The 25147-nt window shown below is 40.5% G+C and overlaps 2 protein-coding genes across 5 annotated transcripts in view; one reads left to right on the forward strand and one right to left on the reverse strand.

Annotated features, from left to right (window-relative positions):
- B3GAT3 (beta-1,3-glucuronyltransferase 3) overlaps positions 1–13091 on the forward strand; it is a 44823-nt gene extending 31732 nt beyond the window's left edge. For all 4 annotated transcript variants that reach the window (XM_053448804.1, XM_053448806.1, XM_053448805.1 and 1 more), the window contains exon 6: positions 12557–13091. In XM_053448804.1, the coding sequence (XP_053304779.1) occupies positions 12557–12655 (99 nt within the window). In that variant the 3' untranslated portion in view covers positions 12656–13091. The remainder of the gene's footprint in view (positions 1–12556) is intronic.
- A 593-nt stretch (positions 13092–13684) lies between these two features.
- ROM1 (retinal outer segment membrane protein 1) lies at positions 13685–24876 on the reverse strand. The gene is made up of 3 exons (XM_053448803.1): positions 24266–24876; positions 23530–23776; positions 13685–14567 (listed from the first exon to the last, which is right to left on the reverse strand). Exons 1-3 carry the CDS (start codon positions 24844–24846, stop codon positions 14364–14366), a joined length of 1032 nt encoding a protein of 343 aa, XP_053304778.1. The 5' UTR covers positions 24847–24876; the 3' UTR covers positions 13685–14363.
- Positions 24877–25147: the final 271 nt, after the last annotated feature.

Raw genomic sequence — 25147 nt, forward strand, 5'->3', positions numbered from 1 at the left:
CCATTCCAATTTACATTCCCAAGGATATATAGTGTCTACTCCTTAACTTTCTCATGGAAGATAAAGTTAATTAGATCATATATACTGAAACATCTATATACATGACTACTTCTTTGTTCTCAATTATAGAGGCAACAAAGACAGAAAGAAATAATCATTATATGATTAAGTAAAATAAAATGGCTCTGACTCCATTTTGTGCTCATGTAAAATACAGAATATATAGAATACATGTTTTCCATCATAAAATATCTGACAAATAAAGAGATAAAAGTGTAAATTTTAAGTTTTTTATTACATTATTTTAAATTAAAAAAAATTGATTAATCGAAAAAATAATCGGCCAACTAATCGATTATTAAAATAATCGTTAGTTGCAGCCCTAATATCATCCAAATTTTGAACATCTCATGTTTTCCAAAGGCTATCACTAGTAAAAAAATCTTTCAGGTTTGTATTTTGTCATATTGGGGTAAAGTAAGATGGTTGATCAATATTGAGAAGACCAAACTTTAAAAAAGGTTCTTTATCTGTGTTTGAAAACTAAAATAATTTGTTGAGGTATGAATTAAAGTTCCCAAATCATAATCCTTCAATAAGATTTTTCTAAGAGAACAGAGCAAAGTGATTCATCATTTGTCAACCAACCCCTGAGATTAGTTAAATTAAATCTTTTCAAAAAAGATTCTTGGGAGAGCAATCGGAGAGTTTTCGAAAAAAAAAAATATTGCTGAAGAATCATCATCTTTATCAAAATAACTCTTCCAGATACATTGATAGGTAAATGTTTCCAAACAGATACATTTTGAAGCGTTCTTTCCAATATTGGTTGGGCATTTAGTTTAAAGTATGATTTCACATCACTTGATATCACAACCCCCAAATACATAAAATTCTCAGTCCAAGTTAGAGGACAAGTCACTAAGCTCTTTTCCCTAGCTCCCTTATCAAGTTGCATTATATTCGATTTAGACCAGTTTATCTTTAAACCCGATAAGGACCCACATTCTTCTACAATCTGTAAAAGATTCTGCAATGAAGAACATGGATCCTCCAAAAACAATAAAAAATCTTCAGCATAGAGAGCAACCTTCTCTACTTTCCGGGCCACTCTAAAACCCTTTATCCTGCCGGTATTCTATATTATTTCTATAGAGTAAATAATGCTGGGGAAGGAGGGAAGCCTTGGCGAGTTCCTCTACCCAGATCAATCCAATTTGAGTTTGGTAGCTACCATCTCAACAATCCCTTCCTGAGTTCCACCTTCCCTCTTTCATAACTGATATCTAACAAAAAAAAATAGGAATGGTTAAAGAAAGAGGAGAGGAAAGAGGTAGGAAATAAAATGTATTTGCTTTTATTTAGTTTGAGAATCCAGCCAAATTGACAAATTTAAGATCGGCTAAACTGTGTTCCATTCCCAGGACCCTATTGTCAACCCCTCTACTTTATATCTATTTTAACTTTGGTAATTTTGTTATTAACTGTAACTTGACACGTAGAAATAGCCAGCATAATATCTCTAAAAGAGAATTCTTGCGATTTTTTTTTTTTTCTTTCACCGAGAGAGACCTCATTTATATTTAGAGTCTTTTGAATAGTCTGGATTTTTATCTACATCAGTGTCTGTAACTTCTAATTCCACCTCTGAGATCTCTGGTGGTTGAGTATCTTTTATTTAACTCCATAAATTCCAATTTTCTTCCTCCCCTCCTTACCCCCAATCTATGGTCTATTCTTTTCTTTACTTATTCCTCTCTTCCTCCCCTCAAAAAGCAGCACCTAATTATATAAAAAACAGGTTTTTCAACCTTACAAAAATTTATAATACTTGCAGTTTGACACTACCAGCGACAGCATTGCCAGCTTTATGAATACAGGTTTTAAAAAAACAGAGCTAGCCACCGGGTTAACCTGACTTAGAATTCACAACCACCTCCAGCAGCGATACCAGCATCAGCAGTAGCAGTAGCGCGATCAATGCTGAGGACCGGCATCTGGAGGTAGTGTCATCATCAAGCACCAAGCAGAGGTGGAGCTCCAGTAGCAGTGGCACGATCAATGTTGAGGACCGGCATCCGGAGGTAGTTAGACTTTTGATATCCATGGACATTAGGACTATTCCATCCATACTTATGTTCATTTCTTTCAAATGGTATATGAGAATATTAGTGTCCTTCAAAATTATTGGTATGGCTTCCACTGACTCCTTAAAGTGATAGTCTAGCCATTTCGCCACACGTTCTAGGATTACTCCAATAGCCGAGACTATTGGTCTTCCTGGTGGTTGTAAATTTTTATGGACCTTTGGTAGTGTATATAGCACTGGTATTCTGGGATGAATAGTAAGTAAAAAACTATATTCATCTATTGTGATGTATCTCATATAAAATAAAAAGACTGAAACGTTGACTTGTAACACAGAGTTTCTTGAAATTATTTAAAACCAAGTCCCACGAGTGCCGGCAACTATTTTTGGAATATATATACACTCACTTTATTAGTTTTGGGTTGGACCCGCTTTTGCCTTCAGAACTGCCTTCATTCTTCGTGGCATACTTTCTGTAAGGTGCTGGAAACATTCCTCAGAGATTTTGGTCCAAATGATGCGAAGCGCCACATTTAAAAGATGCTCTATTGGATTGAGATCTGGTGATTGTGGAGGCCATTGGGGTACAGCGAGCTCATTGTCATGTTCAAGAAACCTGTTTGGGATGATGTGAGCTGTGTGACATGATGCATTATTCTGCTGGAAGTAGCCATCAGAAGATGGGCACACTGTGGTCATAAAGGGATGGACATGGTCAGCACTAATACTCAGATAAGCTGTCACGTATAAACAATGCTTAATTGGTACTAAGGGGCCCAAAATGTGCCAAGAAAATGATCCCGACACCATTACACCACCAGCCTGAACCGTTGATACAAGGCAGGATGGATCCATGCTTTCGTGTTGTTTATGCCGAAGTCTGACCCTGCCATCTGAATGTCATAGCTGGAATCAAGACCCATTAGACCAGGCAACGTTCTTCCAGTCTTCCATTATCCAATTCTGGGGAGCCTGTGTGCATTGTAGCCTGTTATCTGTTCTTAGCTGACAGGAGTGGCACCCAGTGTGGTCTTCTGCTGCTGTAGCCCATCTGCTTTAAGGTTTGACGTGCTGTGCATTCAGAGATGGCATTCTGCATACCTTGGTTGTAAGGTATGGTTCTGCATACCTAAGTGGTTGTTTGAGTTACTGTTGCCTTTCTGTCATCTCGAACCAGTCTGCCCATTCTCCTCTGACCTCTGACATCAACAAGGCATTTTCGTTCACACAACTGCTGCTCACTGGATATTTTCTCTTTTTTGGACCATTCTCTGTAAACCCTAGAGATGGTTGTGCGTGAAAATCTCAGTAGATCAGCAGTTTCTGAAATACTCGGACCAGCCTGTCTGGCACCAACAACCATGCCACCTTCAGAGTCACTTAGTTCCCCTTTATTCCCCATTCTGATGCTCAGTTTGAACTTCAGCAAGTTGTCTTGACTATGTCGACATGCCTTAATGCATTGAGTTGCTGCCATGTGATTGGCTGACTAGCTGTTTGGGTTAACAAGGAATTGAACAGGTGTACCTAATAAAGTGTATATACATATGCCCCTTAGTTTTACAGAATACACAAAAGTAATAAAAAAATTAAAATTAAAAAATAGTTCATATATTTGGATGTTTATATTTAACTACTATATTTGGCATAGCAGAATTTGTGTTGAACTTTATCTGGGTATTTTTAGGTGTGTGTATATAGGCATCGTTGATGCTGGCTGGTTTCTAGTTGTGGTATGGAGAGGTTTAAAAGTGGTATAGATTTGGGTATAGACTTGACCCAACTGCACAATTGGGTATATCTGTCATTAGGAGAGATTACAGTAACATAATAACAAGTGGCATGAATTCTCTGAAATACATGTACAATGTTTCCCCTCCCTACCTACTCTCGCTGGTGAAGAAACTGCTGAGTACAATGCAGCCATGATGTACCAATCCACACCCAGGGGGTATTTGTGGAATGTCCGATCTAGACTTACGGCGGGTAATCTCAAGTTGCTTGAGAATCCAGCGATGATACAGCAAATTTTTAGAAACGGAGGGCGGGCAGATCATTATAGATTTTGTTTTGTGAGATTGTAAAATAGGAGTTTAGGCAGGGATTAGAATGTTGGTCTCTCCCTCAGGTTATGCCCTTAACGGCATAGTGTCAAGTAGGGCTGCAACTAACGATTATTTTAATAATCGATTAGTTGGCCGATTATTTTTTCGATTAATCGGATAAAAAATGCAATTTCTTTAAATTTAAAATAATGTAATAAAAAACGTACAAATTACACTTTCATCTCTTTATTGCAATGGCCTCTCTCTATTCACCTTCTTATTTTACTGACATGATAATAAAAGCTACAAGAACCCAAACACGGTGTTTCTCAAACTAGGTTTTAATACAAAGTTATTAGTAAATATTAATTCATATGTTAACTATTTTTCATATTTAATAAAAACTGAGAAAAAAGCCTTGTTTATATTTTCTTTTATTTACCAAACTGTCCCCAGTTATGCACATCTCACCCCCAGCTTGCCACTCTGCCCCCATATATGGCTTATACCTCTTATATGCCAGAGATTCCACTGTGCCCCCTGATATGGCACTGTACCCCTGATATGCCTTATACTCCTTATATGCCAGTGATATGCAACTGTGCCCCCGATATACCTTTTACCCCCAGATATGTCTTATGCCCCCCTGATATGCCTTATACCCCCTATATGCCTTATAACTTCCAATATGCCACTCGCCCCATTTATGCCTTATACCTCCCTATATGCCACTGTGCACCCTGATATGCCACTCCGCTCCCCATAAATGCCCTGCACCACCCTGAAATTCATTATACTCCCTGATTCACCACTCTGCCTCCCCCAGATATGCCACTCTGAAATTCATTATACCCCCCATACACCACTCTAACTCCCCCAGATATGCCATTCTGACTTCCCGAAATTCATTACACCCCCATACACCACTCTGCTACCCTAAAATTCATTATACCCCCCATACACCACTATAACTCACCCATACACCACTCTGCCTCCTCCCCCAATACACCACTCTGCCTCCTCCCCCTCCCATACTCCACTCTGCCTCCTCCCCCCTCCCATACTCCACTCTGCCTCCTCCCCCCCTCCCATACTCCACTCTGCCTCCTCCCCCCTCCCATACACCATTCTGGCTCCTCCCCCTCCCATACACCACTCTGCCTCTCTACCCGGCTCCCTGGTATTTTGTGAACCTCCGTTGCTGACAGGCACTTTCACTGCAGCTTCATAGAAGCCTCAGTGTAAGTGAAGGGCAGTAACGGAGGCAGACCCCCACCAGCTGACAGAGAGGATGATCCTCTGCAGGAGATCTCGATTCTCTGTCAGCCGGTGGGGGTCTGCACGATTCGCGCAGACAGCCTCCGTTACTGAGACGGGAGAGAGGCAGAGCAGTGTATGGGAGGGGGGAGGAGTCAGAGGGGTGTATGGGAGGGGGAGAGAGACAGAAGTGAGAGACCGGCCGACAGTGAGGGGAATCCAGGTCCCCTGCAGCGTTGCGGGGGATCTGGATTCTAGTGTTATAATCCGATCTCTGTTTGAGGTCGGATTATATAACGAGAGGAGTTTTTCAGAGCATTTCGCCGAAAAAAAACCTCTTTTTCTAATCGATAAAAATCGATTCGACTAATCGATAATGAAAATCGTTGACAACGATTTTCATTATCGATTATTATCGATTAGTTGTTTCAGCCCTAGTGTCAAGCAGGACTATACTGAAGTAAGGTGGGAATTGGAGACCCCTGTGGCTACTACCTCTAAAAGCTCTGGGACAGCTATTGACTATTTAGTAATTCAATCAAATATCTATCTGTTTTGGAGTCTTTCTAATAATTCTATCAAACAATAATCTCTTTTCATGCTAGATTGATTACTTCATGATTTTAGTGTGTATCATGATTTTAGTTAATGTATATTAAAAGTAAAGCTTTATTATAGGATTTGTTTTGTGCAAAAAAACCCAGACGTACTATATAAAGGTAAATAGTGCTGTAAAAAGCTTTTGCTCTTTCCTGAGTTCTTCTATTTTTGCATATTTATCACACTTAAATGTTTCAGATCATCAAACTAATTTTAATATTTAATAACGGCGTAAACACAAAAATGCTTTTTAATGTTTTTAATAAAACTATCCAACCCTACCTGGCCCTATGTGGAAAAAGTATTGCCTCCTTTCTAAACCCGTTAAACCCCTTGACAAGTCATGAGGCTAAAAAGGGTACCTCAGCACTGGTAGTGGTTTCTTAGCACTATAGGTAAGCATATATCGGCAGGAATGCTTTTACAGTAATTTTCTCTATAGTGATATTTTTTTTTAAATGTCAAGAACTCATCTCATCTCAAAAAAAAGAAGTCTTGGGAAGCACTGGTAAGTTGGGGGAGGATAAGAGTGGCATATAGGGGTTAAAAGGAATATCAGGGAGGCATAGTGTCATATAGGGGGTATAAGGCATATATGGGGAGCAGAGTGGGATATAGGGTTGTATAAGGCATATCTGGGGGGCAGAGTGGCATATGGGGGTATAAGGCATATCTGGCAGCCAGGGAGGCAGAGTGGCATAAAAGGGGGGCAGATGTGCATAACCGGGTCCAGCAAATAAAAGGAAATAAAAACAAAAAATGCATTTTTCTCTATCATAGTTTTTATTAAATATGAAAACCGTTTACATGTGAATTAATACCGTATATTCCGGAGTATAAGACGACTGGGCATATAAGACGACCCCCAACTTTTCCAGTTAAAATATAGAGTTTGTGCTATACTCGCCGTATAAGACTACCCCTCTACCCAGTATACAACAACCAGCCAATCACGGCAAGCGATGTACCTTACCGGTGATTGGCTGGTTGTTATACAGACATATACATACTACACTGCCCTTACACACACACACACACACACACACACACACACATACATATATATATATATATATATATATATATATATATATATATAATGTGTATATATATATATTGTGACTTTCATGTAGGATTGGTGGTGGAAGGGAGGTATGTTTCTCCTAGATTCCTTTCCTATGTGAAGTAACACCAGAGTCTTCCACCTGCTAGATGATTCATTTAGGTGAACGAGAGGGCGGATATAAAAGGGAAGCCAGGAGGGCATGTAGCTCTCTGGCTGAGGACACAGAAAGCCTGTCTGTGGGAGAGACATGTGAGTAAAGGTTGCTGGACATATTATGTTAAGTTGGAAGAGAGAAGCTCTCCAGCTGGTAGTGAGGGACATCCCTTGTATAGTAAGTGCCGGACAGGCAAGGTATTTCTTTTATTGCTGTGTTGTTATGTTTCTTTTGTCTTCGCAACCTTTCTAATAAACCTGACCCTGTGTCAGATTGCACGAACTTACTGCTGTTTGCCTGAAGTTTGTGCAATCTGACACAGGGTCAGGTTTATTAGAAAGGTTGCAAAGACAAAACAAATATAACAATATATCTACACATACTAACATACGCTTGTCCATACATACACATTTATACACTGCCCTCACCACACACCCCTGCCTTTACACACACACACACACATATATATACACACCAGCTTACAAACACACAATTACCTACACTGCTCTTACACACACCTGACCATACACATACACTGACCATCACAGTTGTGGCAGCGTGAGGTCTGTCATTTCAGACCTCTGCTTTACTGCTCCCTCATCACTACGCGCTGGCAATTGATGCCGAGCACCGGGACATGACGTCACCCCCGCACTTGACATCAATAGCCGGCGCGTAGTGATTAGGGAGCACAGAAGTCGAGGTCTGAAGTGCCAGACCTCGAGCTCCCTAATGTTGGGCTAGTTAGAGGGAGGTCGTGATCTTGCACCTACCTCTGCGCGGCCCTGAAGACCGGCCCAGGGGAGGCGGCTTCTCCACTCGCCCCTCCCCTAGAGATTTGTGGCTTCGTGGGGAATCTCCGGCTCGGTAAGTAAGTATACCCTGTGACAGAACCCTCCATCACTGGGGTCCGTGGAGTGGCCTGAGAGCCAGCCTCCTCCCTATCGACTATGGGCCCAGGCCTTGTAGAGACTTCTGTGTGTGGATACAGGGGTTCAGTTTCTGCTGATGTTCCCCATGTTTTAGCACTCAGTGTCTCAAAACTGTAATGTCAGCTGGACATCCTGTGGTAGGAAGAAGGCTGATTGTCTTAGCATTGTTAATTGTATAGGTGTGAAGTGTTTCCCCTGTTATTGTGTGAGTTAGCCCTTGTCTTAAGACCTAATTATCAATTACTTAACAGGTAGCTGTTAATCCTGTGAGCTCCTGTTATCCCTGTTTCCTGGCCATTGTCTGTCTCAAGCCAATTATATGTCTATCGTCATTCCACGTCTACGTCCCCAGTTAATGTAATTATTTATGTCTCGTGTCATACTGTTCTTCCCCTGGATATTGTGTTGCAGGATTAGATCATGTGATGTTTGTCTTGCCCCTTTTCTACTTGTGTATATATAACTCTGTATTTGTCTTTAATAAAGGAGTCCTGTTTTCACCTCAACATGAGTGTTGCCTGATGTTTGGGGTGGGCTGTAGCCTCGCTGTGTAGCTAAGCTTCGGATAGCCACAGTGCCAATGCAGCTACGGTGCAACGACGTCCCCCCTTCTATCTACAACGCTGGTTCTGCCCGGCGCTGAAGGGGTTACTCTTTTGAGAAGATTTTCTCGGGTTAAAAAGTCGTCTTATACGCCGGAATATACGGTATTTACTAGTAAAACTTTTTTCTTTTAGGGTAGTCTTATACTCAGGCTTTTTCTTTTTTTCCTAAATTCAAATTTTGGGGGGTTGTCTTATAATCAAGCAAATAAGGTATTTCATAATATAACCCTTTACTGACTTTTTCAGCAAGGACAAAAACAACTTTTTTTTTAATACCATTATTAGTTGTGTAATCCAACATTCAGTATTCATAATGCATTAATGAAAAATGTTGAAACAAAAACATTTTTAATCTGATATTTTACTATGAAAATGGACCCCAAACCAGTTCAGTTGACTAAAATACAACAAAATATATTGTCTTAAATTGGAAGAAGAAGAAGAAAACAAAAACCCATCATGCGTGCCTACCTTGCCCTGTTCTGTGTGCTGTTAAGTAGTGTCATGTAGATAAAAAAATATACAAAGGCCCATGCATATTGGGGTATTTCTGTAATCTAGAGATGCAGCTGAATACATTGAGGTGATGAGTATCTCTGCTTTTGCATGTAATCTACGCAAGCAATCCAAGAAGCATGTAGAGGTTGGTTGAAAAAAATCTACGGAAATTCATTTTTACGATTTTCTTTGCTACAGGTTGGTGACCACCTGGTTGCATGATTTGTGTCTGAATGCTTCTAGTGAAATAGGTTGTTTTCTCTCCAAAAATATATAGATTTGTGGTGGTATATCTGGCAGGCTGCTAAACAGTACAAAATGAGACTTTTGAAAATTTTACGTTTGGTAAAGGGAAAGAGCATGTTCTATTTTGGGCCTCATAATTTGTTCATCTGAACTGGTTTGGGGACAACTTTCAAAGGAAAAAAATTAGAAGCGATGTATTCAATATTTTTATGTTTTATTTATACTAAATGTTAGACTATATTTAAAAATTGCATCAAAAGACAGCTCTATCTATCCTTGAAAAAAACATTATATAGTTTTTTTTGGGCGCAAGAAAAATTCAAAACCAGAGTCAACCTTAAACAACTGTAAAAAATGCTGAAAAAGTCTCGGGTTTTGGGCACAAAAGAGCCTCTATAAAGACAGGGTTCAATTATGAAATATGTGAACAATACACAGATCAGCCATAACATTATGACCACCTGCCTAATATTGTGTAGATCCCCCTTTTGCCACCAAAACAGCCCTGACCTGTCAAGGCATGGACTACACCTCCTGAAGGTGTGCTGTGGTATCTAGCACCAAGATATTAGCAGCAGGTCCTTTTAGTCTTGTAACTTGAGAGGTGGGGCCTCCATGGATGCCTCCATGGATGCATCCTGGTGCCATGTGTTCTCCAGGAAAGCAATGCACATGAACCATTTCAGCTATTTGAGCTACACTTGCTCGTCTGTTGGATTTGCCCATACTGGCCAGCCTTAGCCCCAGTGTGCATCAATGAGCTTGGCCACCCATGACCCTGACGCCGGTTCACCACTTTTCCTTCCTTGGACCACTTTTAATAGCTACTGACTACTGTAAACCGGGAACACCCTGAAAGAGCTTCAGTTTTGGAGATGTTATGACTCAGTTGTTTAGCCATCACAATTTAGCCCTTGTAGAAGTCGTTCAGATCCTTACGCTTGCCCATTTTTCCTGCTTCTAACACATCAACTTTGTGGACGCAATGTTCCCTTGCTGCCTAATATATTCCACCCAGTGGTCGTAATGTTATGGCTGATCGGTGTATAATAACATACATTTTTTTTATCATGTTTTTTTTTTCTGGCAAGATACTCGTATCATGGTAGATACTTCTGATTAAGCTTCTTCTAAAGGCATAATGTGTGATGTTTTATCCATTTCATATCACATCTAAATCACATATTAATGAATATATGTGATTTTTATATATTACATTTTGGTAAAATTCTTAATAACAATATATTGAGTATCTGTCATTTTTAATTCTATGGAGAAATTTACGTTCCCACTGTATCATTCTTCTTGCAGTCCGATCTTGGAAGGATCTAAAGATCCAAGCGCATAGCCCCTGGAGGTTGCTTATACATCTTACATGGCTACAAATTTCTTGAAATATGGATGACAAGTATATCAAGCACATTGAAAAAATAGCATTAGGAGAGACAGTGGCTTTTCTGCCATGTCTCTGCACAGCGGTGGAACAAAGTAAGGTGGGGCCCTGGGGCAACACTGCTTCACACACATACATATCTAAATACACACACAGTGCATTAGCAAGCCGTTGACCACTCAATAAGATTACTGGTTTTCCCTTGTACAAATGTGGCACTTTTTTTTATTACCCCCAATAAATGCCCATTAAGAAAAATGTATCAATATATTTCCTCAAGTGTTTACAAAAGTTATTTCATAGAGCTTAAATGCTTTTTGATCACAGAGCACAAAAAATATTTACTCAAAAAAATCAAAGAAAGCTTTAATTAATTCCGTTCAATTGGAGTGAGTAAAAACAGCTAAATTCATCCGGTAATCAGCAACATTAATCAAAAATATATCTTCCATGATAGCGTTGAATTCATCGAAACACTTATGAGTCCAAATGTTAATAAGAGTATCCCTACAGTAAGCATGTTAAAGTGTCCATCATTATGCAAAATGGCCACCTCTGAATGCTCACTCTTATTACCATTTGGAGTCTCATATGTGCACATATGTGTTTTGTGAAAAAAAATTGAAAAGGCATTGTATGTATAACACAGAAAGCAGGAAGTATGATATCCCAACAGGAGGAATCAAATGAAAGCTCCATCTCCAAAAATATATATTATTGCAGGCCTAACTGAGATGTCCAATGTGCCCTGTAACTTTCCAAAAGTATAAATAAGCCTATGCATATGGGGTATTTCTGTAATCTTGAGCTGAAAGTTTTTTTTTCTGGCTTTCACACAACCTGTGTAAAGCATATAAAAAATGAAGGGGTAATAATATGGCCACAGTTGGTAGATATTGGTTGCCAAAAGGATGTGTGATTAGTGTCTTAATGCTTCTATTGAAATATTGTCTACTATAAACAGTGGAAATTGTTCTTGCTCTCTCTTTCTCATCATATATAATACCATTGGGAAGTTCCTCAAAAAATGCAAGTGGCATGTAAAGTTCAGTAAGGTTTTCTTAATACAAATAACTTGGGCCAATTAAAAAAATATATTGGGTGGATCCAGGTTATTCAGTACTTTTTAGGTTATTAGCTTAAAGCGAGCAGGCGTGCCAGCCTCCAAGGCTATATATTTTATCAGATATTGAGTGCCTGTATGATGCCTAAACGCTTATGATCCCTTAAAAGGCATAGTTTTTATTTTTTTTTTTTTAAAGAACTTTAATAACTATTTCAGCCATTTGTAACTTTTCTTTCACACTTGATAAAGGGGTTGTTTTTGACTGTTTGTATTGTTTTCGTGAATCATTGGTGAGCAATACATGTTCGCTTGAATACAAAAGTTGAAGACATTGTGACTTCTGGTCTTTGTCTGGGATTCACATGAAAATGTAATATGATTAAACGTTGAAAATACTCTCCCTTAATTGTTAAACGCATGTTCTGTCTAGTGAGAAAAAATAATTATGACAGACAATATAAGCTTTAACCTCTATACCTTTATGACGTAATTATGCTTTTTAGCAAATCTGAAGTGTTTGGGTGGGCACCTGTGAATATGCTTGTGAAAATAAATCTATTTGGAAAGGGTGTAACTAATGTCTAGTTTATTTCTCTTCTCCTCAGGTATGGGTTTGGCATACACGGACTGAAAAACCAAAACTCAAACAAGAAGAAGCACTGGAGAAACAGGGGAAGGGTTCAAATTCTAACATACGGGTATGATCTTAATTTGAAGGTTAGACCCACGGGAAGGTATGATCTTCATGCAGACCGTAGACTTGAATGTATTGGTGTATTAATACAGAAGGAAGACCCTTCTTTACAGACATTATCTTAGTGCAGAGGTGTCGCACACAAACAATGAATTTCTAGCTGTGCTAACATAATTCTAAAAGGGTTTCCCAATGATCAGCCTTTTAAACTTAAACTTTTATTAGTCAATACAATGCGCTGTTGGGACACAGGAGTTTTGATTGCTGATAAAGTACTTCTGTATGCCTCAGTTTTCAGCAGCAATAGTCATTAACAATGTGAACACTATATTTCTAATTCATTTGATATGTTAATGGACAAAATTTGCGTTTCTTTCACAAACAAGAACATCTCTAAGTGACCCCAAACTTTTGAACAGTAGTGTGTGTATGTATGTATGTATGTATGTATGTATATATATATATATATATATATATATATATATGTATATATATATATATATATATATATATATATGTGTGTGTGTGTATATTGTGATTGAAGTATGAGTATTAATAGGATACAAACAGGGCAGCCAAAGTGCATACATAGTGGGGCTTTGTTTTAGTGGGGATTCATAACCCATTGAGTGTTTAGCAGTTTCATAAGACATTTCATACCACTCAAGCACTGAAAAGGTAAATACAGTAATAGAAGGCTTTTTTCTTAATACAGAAAAAAAAATCCTGCATGTATAGATTTCATCTGACTAGTGGGTAGATCTTATTATGTAATTCAGGTCCTGGTGGGTAGATTGAATAAATAAAGGACAAAACATAATAAATTAGCAAAACCTTGATACAGATAATATGTCATTGCTGCTATCTATCAAGGTAACAAAATCATTGTTATTCAGCCGTCATAAGTTGAAGTAAAATGAATTACTGCATTAATGTTGTGTTACGGAATGCCACTCTGCCCCATTTCTCCTGGAAGAAAGGCTGGATTGGCTGTTTAGTTATACATGTCACGTAGTGAGATTTTATTTTTTCATCTCCATGGTACAGTCTGTTAAGTTATATAAACTCCCATGGTTGCTTTTTTATGAAGGGTCATATATAGTCAGCTCTGTACTGTGGCAGTGGTCTGTGTGTGATTCCATCAAGGTTTATGTGGTTGTGGGAGTTTTCAGTCCTTTTGGGAATGAGAGTAATTTTTATGATATTGTAACCTTTTCAAATGTTTAAAGCAAGGATGTTTATAATGGGTCTGGAGATTATCACATAAATAAACAACTTGTGGTACAAGCGTCTCTGATGTGTTCCTTAGAAACATGAATGTTTCACCTCTAGTTCATGTTTTTGTTTTTTGCAGTATTTGTATTGTATATTTGTCAGTGCACCATATTACTCTGCAGTATTCTTTGACTGTATCTACAACAGAACTTGTGTATTAGTATGGCAGTCTTACATATTATATGGGGGGTTTTGTTTGTATATATGTATTTCCCACAGCACTACACTCTCTCTGTTTCTCTCTTTTTTTTCTTTTATTCACGCCTTCTGATTCTACATTTTAGCAGCTACAACTAGGAAGACCATCACCCCTGACTCATCCCTCATACATGCATAGTTTGTCTGACACATAGGGATAACCCATCCCATCATCTATTTTGGAAAGGATGTGGATGCGTATTTGAGCTATTTCTAAAGTCTCTAAGCATAGCATTTTGAAGTACCTAGCTAGCTGTGGCTTCCACACCACCATTTGTCCCCACCTGATTGGACTTAAAGAGGGCCTTAGTTTTCTCTATTGTGCTGTTAAGAGTATCCCCTACACCCTTTTCCAGAAGGAATCCCTCTGATTCAGCTTCCACATCCTCAGGACCGCTGATCATATCCATAGAAGTCTGAAGATAGCGTAGGCTGACTAGGACAAAGACCTGAAGGGGATTAAAGCAAAAGCGTGTGTAAATATACTGAGCAAATTTTCTAGAACAATAGTTTGTGATTTATCTTTAATCTAACATTGTATATGTGTGTATATATATATATATATATATATATATATTGATATATATATATATATATATATATTTATATGTAAATTAAATATCTTAAAATATTTACTTGACCTACATGAGCCATTGAGTGAGCCAGTGGCCTATGAGCAGACTTGATGGGCTGAAATGTTAGATTTTCCAGTTGTTATCTCAGCTCCAAAGTATTTATATACCAACCAACAAAATTATCTCAATCAAAATCATATCAATAATACTACTCCAAAACACTCTAGGTTTCCTCCAGTCTACACATGTTTCTCCAAAAAAACTGTCCTTTGGGGACACTGAAGGTAAGTGAAGCTCCTCCTATCTACGGTAGGGGTAGGAAACAGAAATAGGGCAATAAATGTATAAGAGACGAACCAGAAAAAAAATAATGCAAACATTCGGTTGACCAAAATGACAACGGGAAAAGTAATTGTTCAGGTAAGAACCTTATCTGCTACACAATATCTTCTGTAGCACTCGAGATTGAGGTATAATAGCAACATAAAGAGAGAAAAAACACCAAGGCCTGACTTATTCTCCCAAAGACAAAATCATCTTGGAGCATTGTGATATTTTATGCTCTACCCCATAGAAATTGTGGAATTTGCATTTAAATTAAGATCCACTTTATCCAAAGAGCAATGATACTTCTAGAAACTCCACTAAATTGACTAGAAATAAGGGCACCTTTTCCATTGGGTTGATCTTTTAATCTAGATCTATAAGCTTATTTTAGCATCCATTGCATGTAATCTTTTCCTTAGCATTGCTGGATTTAGGATAGGGTGACCAGACGTCCCCTGACACGTCCCCGGACGCAGGGCCAGATTAACTTCCGCAGGGGCCCTGCTGCTTAACTGTGCGTTGCTCGCACAGTGCTGTGCGAGCAACGTCTCCTGAATCCGCCCAGGGGAAGCAGGAACCCAGTGGAGTCACATGAATTGGTCACATCACATGACTCCGTTCCTGCTTCCTCTGGGCCATACGAGAGAAGTGCTCGCACAGAGTAGTGATGGGAAGTTCAGATCAGTAAAGTGAATCAGTTAATTTCGAGTGATTCATTAAAATGAACCGATTCATTGGTTCACCTAATGTGACTCATAGCAGTTACTCCTTCCCAGTCATTCCCTGCACTCACACTGATAACTGGCCCTGCACCTTTCAATATAGTGTATGAATCCTCCTTCCTGCCTAAAAAGGATTATTTGCTTATTTGCATTACGCACGAATGTATTATACAGTAATGTAATATGTGTCCACACTGCTCAGCAACTAAACTCACAGTAAACATCAGATTAATATTTGGGGTGCTGAAAGTTAAGGGAGGTCGGATTTAATTTAGAGGCAGTTTACGGTTAATGGGATCTTTAGGGTTAATTTAATGGTGAGGACTGAGGAGCTAATTTAAGAAGGTTAACTTGAGGTGCAGTTAGAGGTAAAGGGGTGCAAACTAAGGGGAATCTAAATCCTGGGGGCAATAAAGATTAATCCTGTATTTAGTTATAAAGTATAATGGCACAGGGAGGCTGTTTGAGGCTAGGATGGCAGGTCCTGCTTCCAATCTGGGTGCCATGGCTGACGTGGGGCTAGCTGGGGGCAATACACAAGGATGACAACATCGGCCATGTTTTCCAGGACACAGAACTTTTACATATTGCTGACTATATAAACACCAAAACCTAATGCAAGGAGAGCACATAAGGAAAAAAGGTTGGTACGTTTGGACTTGGCACCATTCATTTCAGCCTTGTTTCTAGGTTTGGTTAGTTACTTTTGAGCACTGATGTACCATTGCTGTATGTTACCGTATTTGCTCGATTATAAGACGAGGTTTTTTCCAGAGCAAATGCTCTGAAAAATACCCCTCGTCTTATAATCGGGGTCGTCTTCTCAGACCCCCCAAAAAATGTCTGCTGGGGCCATGCTGCTTACCGGTCGCGAGCAGCGTCTCTTCTGTTAGAAGCAGGAGGACAGGAAGCTTGCAGCGTCCTCACAGAGCTCTATCTCCCCCTCCCTCCTCTGGGGGCGGGGCCAGAGAAGTTGCTCTACAGCCGGTCCCCTGCAGAAGTCTTCGAGTGAGAGATCTGCAGTTCAGGTAAGGGGGTGGGGGAGGGTTTTTGGGTAAGTATGTGTGATTAATGTGTGTTTAATGTGTGAAGTATGTGTGATTAATGGAATGAATGAGTATTTAAATGTGTTTGTGTGTGATAGCATGGATGTGTAAGGGGGGTGGGGGTTGTAGCATGGCATAGGGAGGCTGTAATCCCACTACTATCATCCCCAGGTTCCAGCATGTACTGGCTGCCTTGGCTTGATAGGAGTGTGATTGCTGTTAGCAGTTTGATATAGATATATATATATATATATATATATATATATATATATATATATATCTATATCAAACTGCTAACAGCAATCACACTCCTATCAAGCCAAGGCAGCCAGTACATGCTGGGTTAAAAGGCATATCATGGGGCTGAGTGGCATATAGGAGGTTAAAATGCATTTCTGGACCTCCAGAAATGCATTTTAACCCCCTATATGCCACTCAGCCCCATGATATGCCTATATACCTCCAGAAATGCATTTTAACCCCCTATATGCCACTCAGCCCCATGATATGCCTTTTAACCCCCTATATGCCAGAGTGGCATATAGGGGTATAAGGCATATCATGGGGCAGAGTGGCAAATAGGGGGGTATAAAGCATTTCTGGGGGCAGAGTGGCATAACTGGGGGGAGGCAGGTTGGCAAATAAAAGGAAATTTAAAAAATATATTTTTCTCAATCATAGCTTTTATTAAACATGAAAAAATAATTTACATGAATTAACTGGTAAAACTTTTTTCCTATAGGGTCGTCTTATATTCAGGCTTTTTGTTTTTTTCCTAAATTAATATTTTGATTTTGGGGGGTCGTCTTATATTCGGGGTCGTCTTATAATCGAGCAAATACGGTATTTCATTTGTTCCTTTTTACTTTATCGCTGTGGTCATCCTTGTGTTTCTTATTTGTGCCTTCATATACATACGTATTTCCATCCTAGTTCCTGTAGTCATGTGCCCTTGTTCATATGGACCTTCCTATATGTGTCTTGGTGCCGAGATGCTTTTTATTATATATATATATTTTTATATGTATTTAATCATATTGTTTAATAAAGATTTACTTTATATATACCTTTTTTTCCTTACGTGCTCTCCTTGCATTAGTTTTTGGTGTTTATATATGTACAGTGCATGTATTTCTACCATTATTGGTAGTTTGTTCGTTTTTGATGATTAATATTGCTGACCATCCCAAATTAAATGCTGCCCTACAGTATGGAGGATGTATAGACCCATGGAAGGGAACCAACTAGTCAGATATACATCCCCCATACTGCAGGGCAGCATTTTATCTGGGCCGGCGGCATCAATCCACAAGGGGGGCAGCTGGGGCTATTATATAAATCAATACTAAAGAGAGGGGCAGGCTGAGGGCATAAATACACATAGTGCTGGCTGGGGGCGATACAGAAGGGGGCAAAAACACAATGACGCAGCAGTGTGGAAAATACTTTTTTTTGTTTGTAGCTTACCTGTCCAGGTGTGGGTGTCAGTGTAGCAGAGCCTGTCCTGGTGTGTGTGGGTGTTGGTGTGGTTGTGTGTGTGGTAGAGCCTGTGTTATTTACTCTATTTCAATCTTCATATTTTATTGAAAAGGATTAGTGGCACTAAATTGTGCCTTCAGGTGTCCCGTGTATGATTACATTTTTAGTGTACTGATGTACTCCCAATCCCATCACATAAGATTCTATCCTATATAATCTGCCTCGCATTGATGTCATCTTTATCCAGTACACATCAATGCCGAGGAGTTTAGATTCTGTCTATTTTAATCCTCAGTACCAGGCCCATGATACTCAATCTGCCCTAAAGATTCTAAGTATTTTTATTTTTATCTCATTGACAAATGTGAGAAAAAATGTATACATCATACAATCACTTCATAAACATATACCAAATACACTGCATATATAGTTTGAAGAGAAAATTCTTATAAAAGTTTTTTACCCTTTGCCAATGAAAAATAAAAATGTCGCCGGATTTCATTTTAATTTTAATTTAGGATGACGTGGATAAGAACCAACGGATTGACATGAAAGGATGAAATCACAGGAATAAACTCTGGGGTTGATTTTCAATTGTAAGGTTACAATGCTGGCTTCCGTCAACAGGGAAAAATGCAGCAGGAAGGAGATATACCTGCAACTGCAAAAAAGTCAGGATATCCTAAAGGGCATGTGAAGGGATGCCCTGTACCCTGACTAGGTACTCCCACCGAATGTTGCTTCCTCCTGCTGGGACGCCGACAATTAACCCCTTCAGCGCCAGACAGAACCAGCGTTGTAGAGATAAGAGGGGACGTCACGGCACCGAAGCTGCGTTGGCACTGTGGATAGCGGAAGCTTAGCTGAGTGTGACTATTGTCCTGAAAAGCATCATAGCAGCACACCCCAAGCATCAGACAACACAGGTGAGGTGAAAACACAGGAATATTTAACCCCTTCAGTACCGGGACGTACCTGGTACTTCCTGGTCACATGTCACCGTCAGACCGGGACGTACCACGTAGCTCATCCAAAAAAAATGCCACCGCAATCGTGGTGATCGCGGGGGCGCTGCTGCTGCTGCTGTCTGCCCAGGTGTCTGGATCACAGAGTGATTCCGTAGGCTGAAAACACGATTGCAGGAAAACCAGCAATCGTGTCTTCAGCTGCCGCAGGCGGCTTCAGGGAAGGGGGTTGTGTGTTGATTGGATCACAACACAACATCCCCCTGTTGCCTGATCGCAGTCGCAGTATTTTAGGGGTTAATACCCGTTTTGTACAGAACGCTGCTGCTGACCAGCAACAGCAAAAACAAGCCTCCACAAGCCCTTTGATCACGCCTGTAGGCATGGAAGCCTACAGGAGTGATCAAAGAGAGTCCTCCCTATAGACCAGGAATTGCGTCTCGGCTGCCAGAGGCAGCTTCAGGGACAGGGGGAGAGGGTTTTTCAGTCTCCACGTGAGTGTGGAAACCAGCCCCAACCCTCCCCTGCACCCGCACCGCACCGGCACCAGTGCGGGGAACTCTGATCTCTGACAGCCGGGGAAGGTCTGCGCGATGGACACAACCCTCGCTGCTAGCCACACCTCCTTCCTGCTGCAGCGGAAGTTGTCTACGCGAATCGCATAGACATCTACACGCTGCCCCAGCTACACACCGGGGACTCAGAAGTACCGGTAAGTGGGCCGGGGGGGGGGGGAGACAGGAGGTCCCCTGCAGCTGCGGGGGATCTGGATCTTAGTCGTCTCATAGTCAGACCTATATGAGGTCTGATTATAAGACGAGGGGTATTTTACAGAGCATTTGCTCTGAAAAAAACTTTGTCTTATAATCGAGCAAATACGGTAATTTACAGCTCCTAGTATATGTCACTATCACAAAACTCTCCAATATGTGTTCGGCAACATCTCCAGAGTACAGTGATACCCCCATGCATGGGTTTGTTGGGTTGTTGTACTCACAAGAGTGTTCCCTTGACTGTGGCTGTAGGGGCTCCTCACCATGAAACATTGCAATTCCAAGTAAGGCAATATTTCTAATTTTCCGGTGGTCCTTGGTTGCAAAAAAAGAAAACAGTGCACAGCTGCTATGTCCTGGTCGTCTGTGTGCTGCTACTTGTTTCAGTAGGCTGTACATATGTACGTCCTCTGTATCTTCGCTCCCTAAGGAATACTCTACCTCCCCACAGGTCTTATGACCAGGGGAGGGCTGGCAGCCTAAGGCCTGGGGGGCAAGTCTAGTCAACTGGCCCATTGCACCATCAAAGCGACTGCGAGCGACATTGAAAGCGGCCGTCGTGCGGCAGTCACTCCACCAGCGCCTAATGAAATTAAAGTGGCCGGCGTGCACACACCGCATGCCTCAGCTCTTCATCACACCCCTTTTAAGACGTGGGAAGAGGAGCTGAGGCATGGCCGTTGGGTCTGACAGCCGCATGATGCAGGGGCGTACCTAGAGTATTTGGCACCTGTGGCAGACCCTGTATGTGGCACCCCCCCACACACACTTTAAAACTGCATAGTTTCTATGGTTAGGCAAACATTGACAGGGGTACAGCATAACTGTTATCATTATATACTTAGGGATTACGCAGCACCACCGTCAATGTGTGCCTATACATTGAGCCAGACACTGACAACCCCTATCACTATATACTAAGCCAAACATTGATGTGGTGTAGGCTTACCACTTTAGTGACTGGCATAGTATATAGTAGGGATGCACCGAAATGAAAATTCTGTACTGAAACTAAAAATTCAGCATTCACTTGGCCAAAACTGAAAAAAAAACAAAAAAAAACTTTAAAGTACTTTATTAAAAGTAACACCAAAATTAGACAAAAAAATCAACAATAATATTAACACACACACATATATATATATATATATATCTATATATATATATATATATATATATATATATATATATATCTATATATATATATATATATATATATATATATATATATATATATATATATATATATATATATATACACATATATATAACAACAATCACAATCCTATCATGTCCAGGTTCTAGCATGTGCTGGCTGACTTAGCATGATAGGAGTGTGATTGCTGTTTGCAATTATATATATAAATATATATATATATATATTAATACTGTCATTGAATTATTCTGTCCAATAAAAGTGTTAACACACCGAAGTTGGACCAAAAAATAATTTATAACAGCAATCACACTCCTATCATGCCTAGGCAGCCACTACATGCTGGAATCTGGGCATGAAAGGAATGTGATTACGGACTCCCTATGCCACGCTATCCCCCAACACTTACACATCCATGCTATCTGAAACTCATTCACAAACATTCAGCATAACACCCATCACTCTCACACACTTACATTCAGCATAACACCCATCACTCTCACACACTTACATTCAACATAACACCCATCACTCTCACACACTTACATTCAGCATAACACCCACTACTCTCACACACTTACATTCAGCATAACACCCATCACTCTCACACACTTACATTTAGCATAACACCCATCACTCTCACACACTTACATTTAGCATAACACCCATCACTCTCACACACTTACATTCAGCATAACACCCATCACTCTCACACACTTACATTCAGCATAACACCCATAACTCTCTAACACATACATTCAGCATAACACCCATCACTCTCACACACTTACATTTAGCATAACACCCATCACTCTCACACACTTACATTTAGCATAACACCCATCACTCTCACACACGTACATTCAGCATAACACCCATCACTCTCACACACGTATTTAGCATAACACCCATCACTCTCACACACTTACATTCAGCATAACACCCATCACTCTCACACACTTACATTTAGCATAACACCCATCACTCTCACACACTTACATTCAGCATAACACCCATCACTCTCACACACTTACATTCAGCATAACACCCATCACTCTCACACACTTACATTCAGCATAACACCCATCACTCTCACACACTTACATTTAGCATAACACCCATCACTCTCACACACTTACATTCAGCATAACACCCATCACTCTCACACACTTACATTCAGCATAACACCCATCACTCTCACACACTTACATTCAGCATAACACCCATCACTCTCACACACTTACTAATCAACTCTCTCCTACCTTTTCTTCTTTCACTCTCACTTTTCCTCTTCCTCCTCTTCTTCTTCTACTTCTACTTCTTCTTCTTCCTGTCCTGTGCACTGAGACGGTGGGTGTGGCTTCAGTGTTGTGCGCCGGGATTTGACATCAAGTCCCGGCGCACAGTCACAGTTGCCGTGCGCACCGTTTCTGAAGGCGTGCCGGCATAGTGGCAGCCCTCAGATAAGCGGCAGCCGGGGAGGACCGCCCCCCTCCCTCCCCCGCCAGGTACGCATGACGGCCGCATTCAATCCTGCTCGCGGCCGCTTAGTTTTTAACTTTGCGGCCGCAGCCGCATTGAATGCCTGTCTGCCGGTCGTCTGTCCGGCCCACCGGCCCGGATTTAGGGCGGCCTGGGGGGCAATTGCCCCCCTGCCCCCCGGCCCAGCCCGCCCCTGCTTATGACTTTGCCATAGACCTGCAACCTGGAGCCATACCTGCTTAGGGCTGTGCATACACCCTGTCTGCTGCAGAGAACAAAGCCATGGAGGAGTCTATTGCAGATGCGCTATCACAGGGAGTCATTCATAAATCTACTTCTCCAGCTGCAGCATGTTTTTTGATTGGCAAGTTAAGGCCATGTATTGATTACAATTACCAATCACTCAATTACCAATTACTCAATCACATTACCAATAAAACGCTTGCCCAATTCCGTTAATCACTGAACTTTGTGACCGCCTTAAGGGAGCTACGGTCTTTCGGTCAATGCAACGCTATCTTCTAAGAATTAATGACGTTCTATGAGGTCATTTACCTGGATGACAACCTTATCCAGTTTCCTTCATTGGAGACCCACTACTGTGGATGTCACTAGGGTCTTATAGAGATTACGAGAACAGGGTTTGATCCGTAAACTCGAAATGGTCCACCAATCACAAGTGAGGTTCTTAGGCTACATAATCTCCAATAAGGGTTTTGCTATGGACCCACAAAAACTAGCTGCTGTACTAGAAGGGCCTAGTCTCGTGGGTTTGCAATCTATATAATGTTGCCTAGGTTTTGCAAACTACTATAGGAAATTCATCACTGTATGTGTGTGTGTGTGCGGGGGGGGTTGTATAATAAATGCTTGTTACACCACTCACCTCCAGAATAAAGGACAGAGTGACAGCTACCCCGTTGGTGGCCATGATTCCAGTGTAGTAACTTAGTAGTACCTCCCTGCAACCCCTCACCCAAATATTCAGCTCATCCGTCTGATAGTTGTAGCTGTAATGGGCTGAGTTGTTGGTGATCTGGATATGGATGCAAGGCCGTGGGGAGCTTGGATTACAACAACTGAATGGGACACTGTCCATCAGGTATCGGCCATCCACATTACTTTTTATGCGACTGCAGAAATAAGATATGTTTAAGCAGGTTGGATGAAAGATCAAATAAGAAAAGGTGCTTATCAAATACAGTCTAATTTATTTACCATTCGGGTAAAGCAATAGTTACATTTGTTATACAATACATGCACATAGTAAGGAAAAATAAATAAATCTGTAAATCATAAGCCTCATGCATTAAAGCAATGCAGTTATAGCTATTTCTCACTATGGGGTTTACTCATTGAAGTGGTAATTGCCAAAATAAATTGCAGAAGAGTTGCAGTTTCAACTCACTGACTTTATAAATTATAAAGGTCCAACCTCACTCAGTAAGCTTCTGCAGTAAGGACATTGTGGTTGGCCTTGTAAAATCAATAATTAAATCAATTAGATTTCTTGAAGATGAAAGGCTGGCTAAGCCCTAATACCTGGCTTTAACTCCCATGCAGAAATTATGATTAATAATAACCATTATTGTCTTGTATATATACTAAAATAACTTACTCACTCTTTCACTTCCTTGGAGCCAAAGTCCAAGTAGCGATTGCTGATCCATTGTACCTCAAACCAATCTTTGTAATGATTGTTTCCACAGCACTGGTATTCCATTTGTAGCTTGTCCATGGACTTCTTCTGATAACAACGACCTGGGATATCTGTATCTTTGTAAAACCTGATTCCATTCTGTAGCCCAATTTTTAGTGATTCCTCCAGAGTCCCTCTCATTGCAACACTTAAAACTAGCGCAGCTAGGCAAATCATGCAGCTCAAGACAGAAACAAAAAAAAAGGGCATCATAAAGGGTTTCCATCGTGGGTACTTGGCAATATCCAGGGAGTCTTGGCTGATCTTTCCTGCATAGAGACCAAGGAGGATACCTACCAACCCAGCTGTTATCACTGTACTTGGGACAGCATGTGCTGCTGTGTTATCCATTATCTCATTGTGTATCCAAAGTTGCACCTTTAGGAAAATCCCTATTCCAAAAGTCAGGCATCCTATAAGGACAGCGAGCCACGAGAGAAGCCATAGAGTTTGAGCAAGCTTTACACGCCTTTGGAAATTGAATTTGGCCTTAAAGAGGACCATTCTGAGTGAAGGGCAGGAAAAGAAGTGCAAAGGATTCTGTGTTACACCTTCAAGGGTGGGTCTTAGGAGTATGAGAGAGAGAAACAAACAAAGATTTTCAGTGCAGGAGAAGAGAGAGTCCAAGGTGGAGAGATAATCAGATTGGAGAATAATCCTGCACTCATCTGCCTATCTGTCAATCTCTCATTAGCACTGTATGCCCCTTCTACACCTCTCTTCCAATACGGTCTCTTTTGTCCTATGTACTCTAGTTGAATTTCCACATTTCACAACCAAAATGTGTAAATATGTTTTTTTGCCT

Source organism: Spea bombifrons, chromosome 10 (genome assembly GCF_027358695.1).
Source record: "Spea bombifrons isolate aSpeBom1 chromosome 10, aSpeBom1.2.pri, whole genome shotgun sequence".
Taxonomy (NCBI): domain Eukaryota; kingdom Metazoa; phylum Chordata; class Amphibia; order Anura; family Pelobatidae; genus Spea; species Spea bombifrons.